Source organism: Perna viridis, chromosome 6 (assembly GCF_037379345.1).
Source record: "Perna viridis isolate PV_CMFRI_1.1 ecotype Kerala chromosome 6, ASM3737934v1, whole genome shotgun sequence".
Classification (NCBI taxonomy): Eukaryota; Metazoa; Mollusca; class Bivalvia; order Mytilida; family Mytilidae; genus Perna; species Perna viridis.
In genome coordinates, this window is record NC_142450.1 from 34,503,585 (window position 1) to 34,517,696 (window position 14,112).

At 32.6% G+C, this 14,112-nt stretch overlaps 1 protein-coding gene across 1 annotated transcript; it reads right to left on the reverse strand.

The window, feature by feature from the left end:
- Positions 1-656: 656 nt before the first annotated feature.
- Positions 657-12,028, reverse strand: LOC148614676 (C-type lectin domain family 4 member D-like). Its single transcript, XM_088588948.1, has 5 exons — positions 11,906-12,028; positions 3,971-4,071; positions 3,529-3,619; positions 2,511-2,754; positions 657-741 (listed from the first exon to the last, which is right to left on the reverse strand). The coding sequence occupies exons 1-5, from the start codon at positions 11,991-11,993 to the stop codon at positions 702-704; spliced, it is 564 nt and encodes a 187-aa protein (XP_088445074.1). The 5' UTR covers positions 11,994-12,028; the 3' UTR covers positions 657-701.
- Positions 12,029-14,112: the final 2,084 nt, after the last annotated feature.

The following is a 14,112-nucleotide window of genomic DNA, read 5'->3' on the forward strand; positions in this document are numbered from 1 at the left end:
TAGTTATCTTTCTTAGTTATCTATGCACTACATGCACCTTTATCATTTGTTCTATCACATGAAAGGTAAGTATCCATCTGTATACCCCTTCCATATCAGTTGGAAGAGTTAAAACAAATCTGTAGGGTTGTATATAAGTTCACACTCTGTATAAAGTTGAGTTAATAAGTACATTTGACTGTATAGAGAACGGCTGAGTAGTGCCGATTCTTTTTTACAAATTTCATCCATTATGTGTATGTTTTATAACCGGATAATTTATACAATTGGCAAAATCAATCATAAGCTTGATAAATACAATATCTAATTTTGTAGTATAGCTAAAATACGAAACGTCCATTATACACTAGAAGAGTACAATTCTAATGTTTTGTTTTTTTTATTATTATTTTCATTTTTTCATTATTATTATATACTGTTTGTTAAAAGAATTTTGTTTTGTTTTTTCTTTTTTTTCTTTTTTTTTTTTTGTGTTTTTGTTTCTTTTTTTTTCCTTGTCTGTATTTTTGTCTGCTTACTTTATTTTGTTATCATGTATTATGTTTATGCTAATTTTTAGCCGTATTAGGGTGTTTAATTTATTTCAATATTTATTTTTTTCTCCATTAATTATTATGATATGTGTTGGATATTGTGTGAATTTAGTAAAGTACTGCTGACAAAACCTGTTACGTTTTATTTGTATAAATTATTTGAAAAATTCAGCCCACAACAGGGGGTGGTCCGGTGAAGGAACTGATTCTGAAAAAATACACATTAAAATATAAGGACATACAAACAAACTTCAATTTGATTTGTAACACGCTTTCTACTTAGTTAGTTCTCTTTGAGCATACCAGGTTATTTTGTATAATCTGGTTTGTAGCTCTGAAGTCATTAACTCCGGGAACAAGGTATCGTTTTCATTACCAAACAAATGATAATATTTTGATTGTCATTCATTGGATAATAAAGGATAAGGAATGATTCTAATTTTTAAACAGATTATACTCAATAACCTGTTCAAATTAGAAACATTTCTTGAATAATTAAGATATACTTTTTTGTGACAGGTCGTTATGTTTTTCTTCGAAATGTGTTGTCTGTGTATTTGAATATTTTTTACAATAACAATATATCTAAAAACTCTTTGCATTTCAATTATCATCAAAAAATAGAATGAAAGAACCAATAGTAAAAAAGATGTATTACATTGTTAAACCGTATGTTTTTGTTAATAAAACAAACGAACAAAAATGCAATATATGTTTTCATATGTTTTACACGATACGGAAACATATGTTTATGACCTGTATGGCAGATAAATGTCTTTTTGTATTTTTTTTAATACATAAAATCATATGTTTTGGAAACCAAACGAAACCATACATTTCCATATCTGAAATCCAATTGAAGTTATACTATTACCATATGATTTTTATTTACTGGTTTTACACGAATCAAATGGTTAGTCAAAAACATGCGCTTTTGTCATATTTTTTATAGTGGTGGTCCAAAACAAATGAAAGACATTTGACAAATATTTACTTTTCAAAACATGAAATGACATATGTTGAAATTTTTCTTGTAAACTTTGCCCATAAATTTTGTTCCTAGACTAAATTACGCTTTGTTAAATGGAATCCGGGGCACTTTTGTGACTCTATTTATCCTTTTTTTGTTTGTTTTTTGTTTTTTGTTTGTTTTTTTGTTTGTTTGTTTCTTTTTTTTTTTTTTTTTTTTGTTTTTTTTTTTTTTTGCTCTCTCTCTCTCTCCATTGTTTTCGTGTTGGAACTATAAGACTCCTATGATAGAGAGTTCTTTCATTTTGAACTCTCTGCAAACTTTTCAGCACCAATAAAAATTGTATGGCAAAGGGATATAGCTCCATATTGGGTATTTTGACTAGGTTATAGGTAAAACGTTAGATGGTTAAGTGCCAATCTATACAGAATTTAGCCAATATCAATGGTAGAGGATATGGTAGAGTCTATTTCATACGCAGTCTATATAATTTTACCTCAACGGTGCAACAACCAAATGACAAATTTAAATCTTGGAATGTATGATATCGATTGAATATTTCTAATGGGCACATAAAGGAATATATATGATTTACTTGAGAAATATTTGAAAGATGCCCTGAATTACAAACCCATATTTATTTTTTTTTAAATTTGAGATTGAAAAATATATTCTCTTAATATTTATAAATTTTCAAACCGCCTGACCGGTGTAAAAAAAATAGTTCTTGTCTCTAGATTTCTCATAAACTTATTGGCTGAAAAAGAAAGGGGTGATTGGTTGTTGTATGAATTTAACACATTGTCTATAAAATTCCATCGGTCGAAAAGGACGTTTTACATTTCTAACGTTGTTCACCCTTGACAATTATTAACAGTATAGAAAGACAATAGCTAGAGTTTCAGATAGCATAGATGCCGAATCACTTCTAATTTTCATTTTGAAAAATTAAAAGAAACAAAATCTACAACTTTAGCTCGTCGATTATGAAATTTCTCATAACTTACGGCCTTTCACAAATGTAATGAGACGATCGGTCATTGCAGTCCCAATCTGACCAGAATATATCGTCCTGGACCCAGGTTAGCATCATGCAGTTATTATTTTGTGCCACGGTGGCGTTACTGGACGGCTTGTCTGGTGCCCATGCTGTAAACTTTGTACCTATAGGCAAGCCAGTTTTTAGCCATCGCCATTGACCCTCGAAAATTCGATCATTTCCTCCAATGAAAAAGTTCTTTATTCTAGCACCTGAAATTAGTTGATCTTTTAATTTTTTAAATAAAACAGTTTTTAAGAACAAAATAAGTGTGCTTATTGTTGCTTAGTCCTGTGGAGTTATGTAAGATCATTGAAATTCTAGTTATGTAAGCTATCACTATCGAAAGTGCAATGCTAACAATGAAAATTGATCAATCCATTCATAGGTAATCATTAATACATATTAAAAAGAAATGCTGGTGTATGTTTACATATCCCATCTTCTTAATTTAGAACATGTTTTGCAAGCTCCGAACAGCATCTGGCGTTCCATACTCACTCTAGACGATGCAGCCAGCCCTCTCAAAAAATGCAAGAATCTTGCAATATCTAAAAAAAAGTATGTGATTTTACGCAACGTTATCCGATTGATTAACGACGTGTGATTTTAATAACGCGAGAATTTCGAAAGGCCTGTCTGCAGCGGGTAGTAAAAGTGATAACGAATGTCTGCCGCTGCATGGAGTTTGATGTATTTGAAAGGTGAGCTAAAGATTGGTTGTCTCAGATAGATGTAGCAGGACTATTTGATGTTGTATTTATAAATTACATACTCTACTGGTGTACCTTGTCTTTGCTGTCTTTGGTGTGTTTTGTCAGATTGATTGTTATCAAAATAATCAATAATACTACAAAAGAACATATTTTCTCAAATACTAAAGGATGGTTTTTTTTTTGGTTTTTTTTTTATTTTATTTTTTTTTTTTTTTGAATTGTGTTGTGTAAAGAATATGCTGGTTTTATTTTCATTTTCAAATTAAGTACCATCTAGAACGCTAAGAACCTGTCTAATGAATGTATGTTTCGTCTGTGAATCATCCGTTGCAAGAATAGCTGATAACTTTCTGCATGAGTCCTACAAAAATTGGATGAATTATGATATTTGATATTTGCATTTCCATTGCAGTTTTCTGTTCAGTTGTTAAATATTTATTGTAGTAACTAAAGATTTCAACCGATTTCGCAAAATATGAAACAGAAATATATGTGCCTCGATACTTGAAAATAACTAGTTTACAACAAGTACATTTTCAACTGTTGATATGTTTTTAAATTTCACTACTTTGCTTAGAGATAGTATTTGCATGGATATTATGAATATTCTCAGACCAAAATATTTTTATAGTTTTCTGTCACCAGTTTTCTTACAGTCTTCCAGGGTTAAATTAAGCACAATAGATATATTTTCATATACATACATACATACCTGTGCATCATTCCAAGTTTTTTTGTCATAACTAAACATCAGACAATCTCGACCAATTTCTGCCCAGTCTTTTGGACATATCGATGCACAATACACTAAACCTGTAGTAATATTTAACTTAAGAAATATTTGCACTTTCTCATATGGTTTGTCATGCGTATTTCTTCATTATGATGGTTTATTCTTATGATATGTCTCAATGATATTTTGTCTATAATTCTTTGTTTTTGTGATAGTTTGTCATTTTCATGAGGTGATTTTATGATGGGAAATTAAGGAGGTAGACAGGGACACAACTCTTACGTATCATTGGAACGTTTGTATTCAGCATTTGACATCAACCTCATATAAGTATCAAAGTAACATGTATTTATTTCATTCTGCGTCAAATGAAGCTTGATAGGCTTTGTTGAAATTGAATATGATACAAACATATCACTGATTTCAAGAGTCATGTCCCTTACCCTAGGTCTGCCTCTTTAATATGCTAAAATTGTACGAACAATTATGGCGTTACTTATAGTTTGTCCCACTGAAACGAAAATTGTGTCAAAGTTACCCAAGGTGATCCACTGCCTTTTAATGGGACACAAAAAATACTCTCCTACCAAAGTGGGCTGCAGTCAATCCAAATAAACATAAAACCTTTTGTGTACTGATTCAGCAAAATAATTAATAAAAATAAAATTGGCAACAACATGGAATTAAAATGAAATTGAAAACATAACAAGTCGAACAAATGCCAGACTATAGCTAGGGACAGACATTAAGAAATTGTATGGTAAGCAAATTTAGAATTCCTCGAGAAAAATTTGTCTTGATACAGATATTTATTTATTTATTATACCTTGTTCTTTGGATCAAGGATTATAATATGTCTGGTTATGAAAACAGGATAAAACATCAGTATCTTTAAACTTTTCAAAGACAACTAAAATGAGAGATACATATCTTTAGCAACAAATTGAGTGACTATGGAAGTGTAACAAAAGAGTAATCAAAGGAACCAAGATTTTAACGAAAATCAAAAGAAGTCATGGAAGATTGCAAATATGTCATCAAATATACCCTTTACGGAAAGACCATACGTGTATATGCGTCTCTAAAATTTGACGGCAAGTCAGTGTTAATCGTGGCTATAACAGCATCAAGATAGTTAATGAAATAGTCTATTCCAAAACGTGTTTCCTGTTTTAGAGAACTAATGTCTAAGGATAAGTCTACAATTCTCTGTAAGATGTTAATTGCATCAAAAGCTGGTCGCCCATCGTTGCCAGGCTAACCTTTTATTATGTGTCCTTGTAAAGATAAGCACCAACTAGACTTTTTGGTATAAACCAGATATCAACATACTGATTGGTGACGCTTTTGTAAATCGTATTTTTAGATTTGCCTACGCTTACAACCTTCTATTACGTTTTCCTATATGCAAACATAATGCGGAGCAATTTGATCAAGCGAGTCAAGTGAGCCAATATTTCTTCCGTATGATAGACTTAGAGCTTAGAAATAAGGCAAAACTATCTTAATAACATCTTTTCGTAACTTCACAGTTCCGAACTTGCGTTTGCTTGGACTAGAAAATGTACATGTACTTCCATTATTATTCTGATCTAAAAACAAAATTGCGACGGACACATTACCCATGCCTATGCTTTTTTTCTTATCGGACAGGCAATGGTAGTCCATAGGAAGCAACTCCAGTTAGAAACAATTCAGTAATGTTTCTATTGCATTATTGATATGCTACGGTAAAAATATTACAATTATTATCTCAAAGCAATAAAACATGCGATCAAATTAATATAGTGTAGCGGCTAGGGGTGCTACTAGTTATTTTATATATATATATGAGACTGAAATGCAGACACTCACTATATTGGGGTTGTTGGCCTTGGATTTACAGTAACTGAGATCTAGTGAAATTCATTTTATTTTGTAACAACAATGGTTTGTATAGGTGAATAAATCTATACTAACAACATATCATGAGTATTCACTCATTCACTTTTTATATTATATTTAGTACATGTGGCAAGAATCCATTGTAGTACCAAAATATATCTTCAATACTTAAAGATAGGACAATGAATAATCATAGGTTCCTTACCCATGAAATTACAATAAAATTAAAAAAATATGAATAGGAAAATATCTGAGTTGAGTCCTGCTAAAAATTATTAATTTAGAAAAACAATTTTTGATTTGGTAAGAGTTGTCAGAAAACCTTATTCTGACTGTAATATAATTTAAATGACTGGTTTATCACCAATTCATTTAACCAATAGTACTTCTCAACTCCTCGTTGAGGTTGTACAATGAAAAGTTTATCTGTACAAATATTGTCCTCCAATACGAATACATTTTTAAAATAGTTTCTTGCCTCAAGAAAACTCCCTTAAATCCAAATATCTCATATTTATTCCTATTTAAAAAAATTAAACCGATGAATGGCAAAGTTCTATGAAGTTGATATTTAACTTAAGCTTTGCCTGCGAAAGTTCAGAATTTAACTATAATTATAATAAACCAAAATTTCTAATTTACCATTATCCTTGACTTTTCTCTTAAAAGATTAACAAACAAATATATTTGAAGTAAAAATAAATACTCATTCTTTAAAAATATAGCTCTCTAAAAAAAAATACTAAAGTTTACAGCCAAAAGTTTCAGCAAGACTAAATTTTTTAGCGTAATTACGTCACTTGTTGGAAGACGTGCGTTGTTGGAAAAACGTTCACTTCCAACAAGTTCACAAATATTTTAATAAGAATTTATAAAAATACAATAATATTCTAATTGTACATTATTTTAACAATAAAAACATTCTATGGTGCAAAACACATTTGTTTTATATTTTAATCTTAAAGTACAATTCTACTATGCGTAACATACATTGCGCAACCGGAAGTGTAACTTGAAAACGAAAGTACGAGTGTTCAGAACCGGTGAACAAAAATGACAAATATCACCAATTACTGTGAGGAAAATCAGCGAAATACATGATACTTTGTTCCTAAATACTATGTGTATGAACGTTATTACTTTAAAAAGACTTGACAACTCTCGAATCAGTTTTTATTGAAAAATTGACTTCTGAGATTGCGAGATTCTATATGTGGCGCAGTGCGCATGTCACCCGGTTCATTCATAAGACCAGAAGATGCTGGTATTTACTGTGTACGTTCCCTATTCCCATGATTTATTGGGAAAACATATCGAGACTCGTATGACAACTTATTCAAAGAAAGCAACAAACAACTACAGAGTTTGATGTTTACAAAACTACAACAAATATGCGTAAAAGCCGTTCAACAATGGATCATTCAACTGTGAAAGGACTAAACACATGCCATGGTGACCATGGTTTGCAGCAGACAACAAGTGGACACAAGTGGTATCTACTTCAATATTTGTGACTTGTGATAATTATATTTTATAATAATTTCTACCTTGCAAATCTTGTAAAAATTGATATGGCAAATATGAATAAAAATGAAAATACATGTCATGTCATGTACATACATAAATAAACATGCTTATTCATAAAATATTAGCCTTCATTTCTTCAACCCATTGAATATTCAAATACACATGGTAAAAAAAACCAACACGTCTATCTATATTATATATGGCCTATGGTTATTTAATCATGAGATAATAACCTGATAAACGACTCAAGTGTGCTTTACTAAAATAAATGTATACTATGGCTAATGGTGTTCTCTACAATAGGGTAAAAATTTACTTGAAGATTTCAAAACTAAATAATTGTATATCTCTCTTAACACTAAACACGATAGAATAAATGTTTCCAAAAAATGATAAAATGAGTTTTATCAAAATTATTAATATTTACATTAGCCAGACCTGCGTATGAATATTCGAAAATATGACATATCTGAGGATCATTTTTTTTTAAATTATGTATAAAGTAATTTTCAAAATAAAAAGCGTTTGATTTGAAGCGTTTGAAAAGTTAAAGGTCATGGCATTGATACATGAGCACAGTCATTTTTGTACATGTATCAAAGGCTGCCATTATTAGAAAAAAATGATATCAAAACACATCCATTTCTGGTAAAGGATAAAATAAACCTTTACTCTTCAGACATAGGCATATTAATTTCAATGAAACTCCAAAAACAATCAACTCTTTGGATAATTTCAACTCACTCTCGAGTGAGAACCGTAGTGAATCATGAGACCTAGCCATTGTGACTTGTGTCAATAGAGCCACTTTACTCCGTCTAGTAGGTGTCAAACTCGGTAAACAATCAATCTGGTAATACGTCGAATCTAATTGAAGATATTTTGTCTCATCTGAAAGATTTTAACTTCATATCGGTCGATCAAATTGTGATGTCGATCGTAAAACTTCTGCAGTGATGATATTGCATGATATTGATAGACTGAACATACCCTTGATTGAAATGTTTATTTGATAATATCCGAGCTCAACGAAGAAAGTCTGAGTACAGATCAAAGGCTCGAAAGTATCAGCTGTGAATTGTATACTCCATAGCCTATATATGATGTTTTTGTTTGTTTGTTGGGGTTTATCGCCCGAGCAGCAATATTTCAGCTATATTCAGGCGATGAACATGAAAGGGATGATAAAATGAGCATAAAGTGATAATGATGAAATGAAAAAAGGGATGGGACACAAGGATAATAGGGTCGACAAATTTTGATTGCCACAAGAAAAAGGGAGGGATGGGTAGGGTCAGGCAATTTAGCCTCCTGTGGCAGAGCGTAAAGGTTCCTACTCCCATCGAATACCACAGCAGGGTTCTTTCAAGTGCGAGAAACGTGACATCTTTCCCAACACGGTGCATCACTATGGTTTGCGGTCAGGTTTTCCGTATTATAGCCTGACAACCCCAGCATGTAACACGCCAGGGGTACCCCATTCCACCACCTGGGACACACATCCCAGTTGCCCCGGCTAGGTTTCTGAGCACTATTCAGTCGCTTTTTACGACAAGCTTAGCTTAAAGTATCGATTTCAAACGCCCTGTTTTATCTATGTTAAAATTCAATTTTAGGTATAAGACAGACGAATGAGTATCAGTTGTTTCTATACTTTTAAGTTCATTTGGGTTGATTAAATGAAATAATTATGAAAAATTAGATGATTCCGAGATAATACGTCATCTAAATAACTTAAACTGAAATTGAAGACGGGGCTACTTGATTCTCTTTTTGTGTACGAGCCCTTGTAACTCGTCTTTATGAAAGTAAGGAACAGGTGGATCAAAAGTGGGACACAATTTGTTACCATAGGTATCCTGAAGATCTGCTTGAATACATGTCCCCCACATTCGACAGGTATGTTGTCGGCAACAAATTCCAGTATAGTAACAAAATTATACTCGGATTACTTTTTTTTAGAAAGAATAATCCATGATACCAAGGTTATAACGGTAATCAAAATCCAGGGACAAAACCCAGACATGGAAAACAGACATACACAACAAAGAACATGAAATTATTAAAATCAGACATACATAGAAACAAAGGCAAATGAGCAACTGGGACTTCACTAAAAACTGGGAGCATAGACAAGGTGTACCGGTAGGGTAAGTGTCCTCTGCTTTTTTAGAAACACCCGCCGAGTTGCTCATAACAAGTCAAGTCCGGGGTAGACAAACGAGGAAGGGAAAACTATGACACGTTGAATAAATCAGTTTTCATGGTGCAGATGGACACACCATGACGATCCACTATTCATGATGAAGACCATAAAACTTCTGTAGTGATGACTTCAATCTTGTAGCAACATAGCCCTGTTCCAGAAGCCTATTTGACAGAATTCTAGCCGATATAAAAAGTCTGCGTAGCTTCGACAAGCTCTGGCATAACGTATGAGTTGTGATATGAACACTCCATACACAGGTCTGAAAGAATGTTGCTACAAATGAAGGGAAAGTAGACAGACAATTCTCAATGAAAAGTCATCACATTTGTCGTAAGGTTTTGTCAATAGTCAACCAGTGTGTGTTTTTCAAACGATATAAGCATTTTCTTACCTTAGTCTAGATAACTATATCTTCTAATTTCCTGCTTTGTATAAATGCATTTGTGAGTTCGATTGCGAAGAAAAAAATCAAAATATAAAAGTAGAAGATTAGGTATGATTGCCAATGAGACGGTCATCCATAAAAGCCAAGAAACTAATAAAATAACTTTTATAAGTCACCTCAAGATCTTCAATGATCTGCTAAACCCGTTTCAAAAAGCGAGCTGTAAAAAGCCCCAGAATAAATGGTGTAAAAATATTCACGAAGGTCAAAAGGTTGTATACTGCTACAAAAGGTTCCGGAAGAATCACACTCTTATAGGTCGTTTGAATTCTTCAAAATTCATATCTGATACAAGTCACTTGTAGAGTAGGCTTTATCACTGGACAGCAAAAGTCCTTCACTAACTGCCGAAAGTAAAGTTGTAGGGAGTTTTGATATGGTTTAGTCGTGCACTTGAAAAACCTAGCAATATACCTCTGTTGATAAGGACACTTGAGAAGCTTCGATTTCCAATAAATAGCTGAGAGAGCCATATTATCATCTCCTACAGAAATATGACGTAAGCGTAGACATGCGATCACTAATTATGCCGTCCTTGGTTTTGAACATAAGAACATTTTTATGATTTAAGATATTGCCAAGTAAAGGTTTATAGACCTTTGTTAGCAAAACTGACTTTTAAGAATGAATGTCGCTCTTGCTAATTTTCGGTTATGCCAACGTGTCTGAATTGTCTGTGATTGCCAATATCCAGGAACCAATTTATATCTTAGCGAATGTGGGTCAGTTCCGGATTCAGCCAAACATTCCTCATAAAATGAGTTTAATTAATGCTGAGATACGGGTATGGTTTCATGCAAATTTGATAAACACCTATAGCTAGCGGTTGTTTCATGGTCGACCGTAGACGGTCTATAGAGATGTCCCACAAGGATATAGGATTAAAACGTCTATGTCTATATATACCATATAGACAAAATGAGATATTCACTGCCAGATTAGAAGTTACCATAGTTCCAGTGGACTGGTTTTGGAGTGGTAACGTCACATTTTGACAATATTTGATGTAATGCAATACTCCAAATGGACTTATTTTTTAAAGTAGCAGTGCAATAAGTTGTCGAATATCTTTGTGAGCACAAGGTGCAAAGAACAGACGATAATTTGAAATTTGCCTCCTTTACGAATTAAAGGATGATTGCATGCTTATAACGTTATAGGTCTCTGCAGTCTACCTTTACAAGTTTGATCCGATCCAGCAGAGTCTATACGATGAAAAGAATACCTTAATCGCCATCGCTGGACTTAAACACATTTTCCTGATAATATTTCCTCTAGGATCTGTTCTCCACAATGGGAAAAGTCTTTGATGATATACGAAATTGTGGTCACTTATTTAGAAAGGTTTCTCTTTGCAAGTTGAAATGAGACATTCTCCGATAGATTTTCCTCTCGAAAACGATCAACAGATTCGCAATATCGGATAACTACTCTGAATCAACTCTTCAGCAAAGTCAAAAAATTTATTTGCCTAAGTTAAATCTTTGATCGACAAAGTTAAAAGGCTGACTATTTCCATACGTCATGTTCTCCATCCTAAGACATAACATATCGATTGTTTGACTTAGATAATGTCTTAAAAGAACTCCAACAATAAAAGCAGTGCTATTTTCTCCTTTCTTAATAGCAGGCATCGCATCTATGAAGAACATTTATTATTTCTGGCTGGGAGAAGACCAATTTGAATTCCCATGATTCCAATCACTTCATGATAATGAAAAGTATCATACAAAGTATCGAAATGACAGACTATCGTAAAAACAAAGTATCATTAAGACGTAATATCATAAAGACAAAATACCATATAATGAACACTTGATTTATACCTACATAAAATGTTGAAACTTACCACAAATGATAAGTAAAATGGACGATCGAAATGCCATAATTTCAAGCATGTAAATACAAACGAATACATGTGATGTAAACCTTATCATCTGATAAGAAAAGGCCAACAAAAGTGCTAGGTACTGATTATTCACCCAGTAAATACATAAATACATGTACTACAACTTTAATAGTACAAATATACGACCGCTTACGAAACATTTATTATACTTATCTTATTAAGGTCTTTCCTATCCAACTAAAAACCCGAGTTTTAGCGATGCATAATATTAATTTCCTTTGGTCGAAATGATAATTCAATTAAACAGATCAAATATTATATACAGACTTTTCATGACTATATAAAATGAAAGCAAGAAAAGACCTCGCGTTGTCATTAGATGATGATAGCAATAGCAGTCACATGAATATATGAATTAATTGTTTTAAATCAGAGCAGAGAATTTGTCATTTATGTTAGTAACTGTTGAGACCTGACCGGAACAAAAATGAAAAAATACATAGTCTGAGAGAACTTTAAGGTAGCATGATGTTCGTCTGTTTGTCCGTTTGTCCCCAGTGAAATAGTTTCTAGTTTATCTTATAAACCACAGTTTTGATTTTTAACGAATAAAGCTTACTTTTAAGAATCATAGAAACTGTATAGATACAAGAAAAGCGGTTAAATATAACATTTCTTTAGTCGACATGATAAAACTTTTAACTCCGAGGTGCTTCATGTTTTTACAATATGTTAACAAAGCAAATATTGTTAAGGGAACACAGAAAATACGAAGATTTCACTATTTCAATTAGTAAACTATACGTTAAATATCAAATTAAGATTGTCCCGCTATATTGATAATAGAGTGAACGTATAACAGCACAAATTCAACAGATTTTAACACTATTAACAGATTGTGATACAGTAGGACATATGACTCTGTCAACAAAGATGCAATGTGGGTCAAATGGTATTGTCACATTTGTATTCACTTAATGTTAAATTAAAAATTATGCTTTTGTTTTCTGTTAAAAGAACACTTTTAGTATTTTTCATTATGTTTTATTCAATTCAGGTTAAAAATTCTATAGATAACAAACTGAAATTTGAAATTTCACTTTTTATGCACCGTTATGTCGATTAAAAGCCTTTTCGTGTAATTCAGAACAAAAATCGTTACAATAATACAGCTAAAAGTGCTTTAACTGTAATATCAAATAGTCAATTTTATCGCCACTATACGTCACTTAAGTTACATGATGTCTCCATAGATGGTCTCCTTCCTTTCATACAAAAACCTCTTGGACTTCATCACATTAGAACCAAACTTTATTCTATACCTCTCACTCTACTACACCCCCTTTACAAAACAAGTCTTGACACTCCTGTCTCTGACCCTACCTCATCATTATACAGACTTGTTGCCATCATTTTGGATATTGGTTTCCACAGACTCCTTAAACAAGTTTGTGTGAAATGTCAAGATGAAGAAAAACGTTCATTTCTTCCATTATCGTTTGTCAACAAAGGTATAGATGCAATTAGTTTGGCTAACAACTTCCATCACAAAAACGTTCCCCCATATTTCAAAGACAAATCCATGCCAATTATTTCATATTCCTATACTTCATCCATTGCATCCAAAATTTTCAAATATAAAAGGCTATTGCAGAACCTCGAGATTGAGGACTTCAAGGCTTAACCACCTGACTGTTCTTGCAAAACTTCCCCATTCAAATATGGTCCTTCTGGTCACGTCGTTACGGGAGATTTAACCATTATCGAAAACGAATTTTGCGTAATATCCTTTCTAAAGGTCCCAAGTACCGTGAACCACGCTCCATAAATTGGAATTATAACTTTAAAGTTCTTATGGATGCCGTCGAGGACTATGCAAGAAAATGGATAAAACGAGAACAAGAAGACATTGATTCTCTGTCAGAGTGGTTAAAGGCCGTGAGGTCTTTAATTTTGAAACGAATGAAAGTTTTTAAGTAGGTCAATGAGTGACAAGGCTACATCAGTTTTCACAGACCCCGATGTAGCAAAAACATTGTCTACTATACATGAAAAATATGTTGTCATACCAGCAGACAAAGCCCAAAACAACATTGTTTTTGTCTGAAAAACGTTTTACATCTAATGTTCATTATCAGAGGTAGACGTAGAAAATAATAGCAGCGATAAGACCTATACTGCTACCACACTCTCCAAAGAAGAGATTG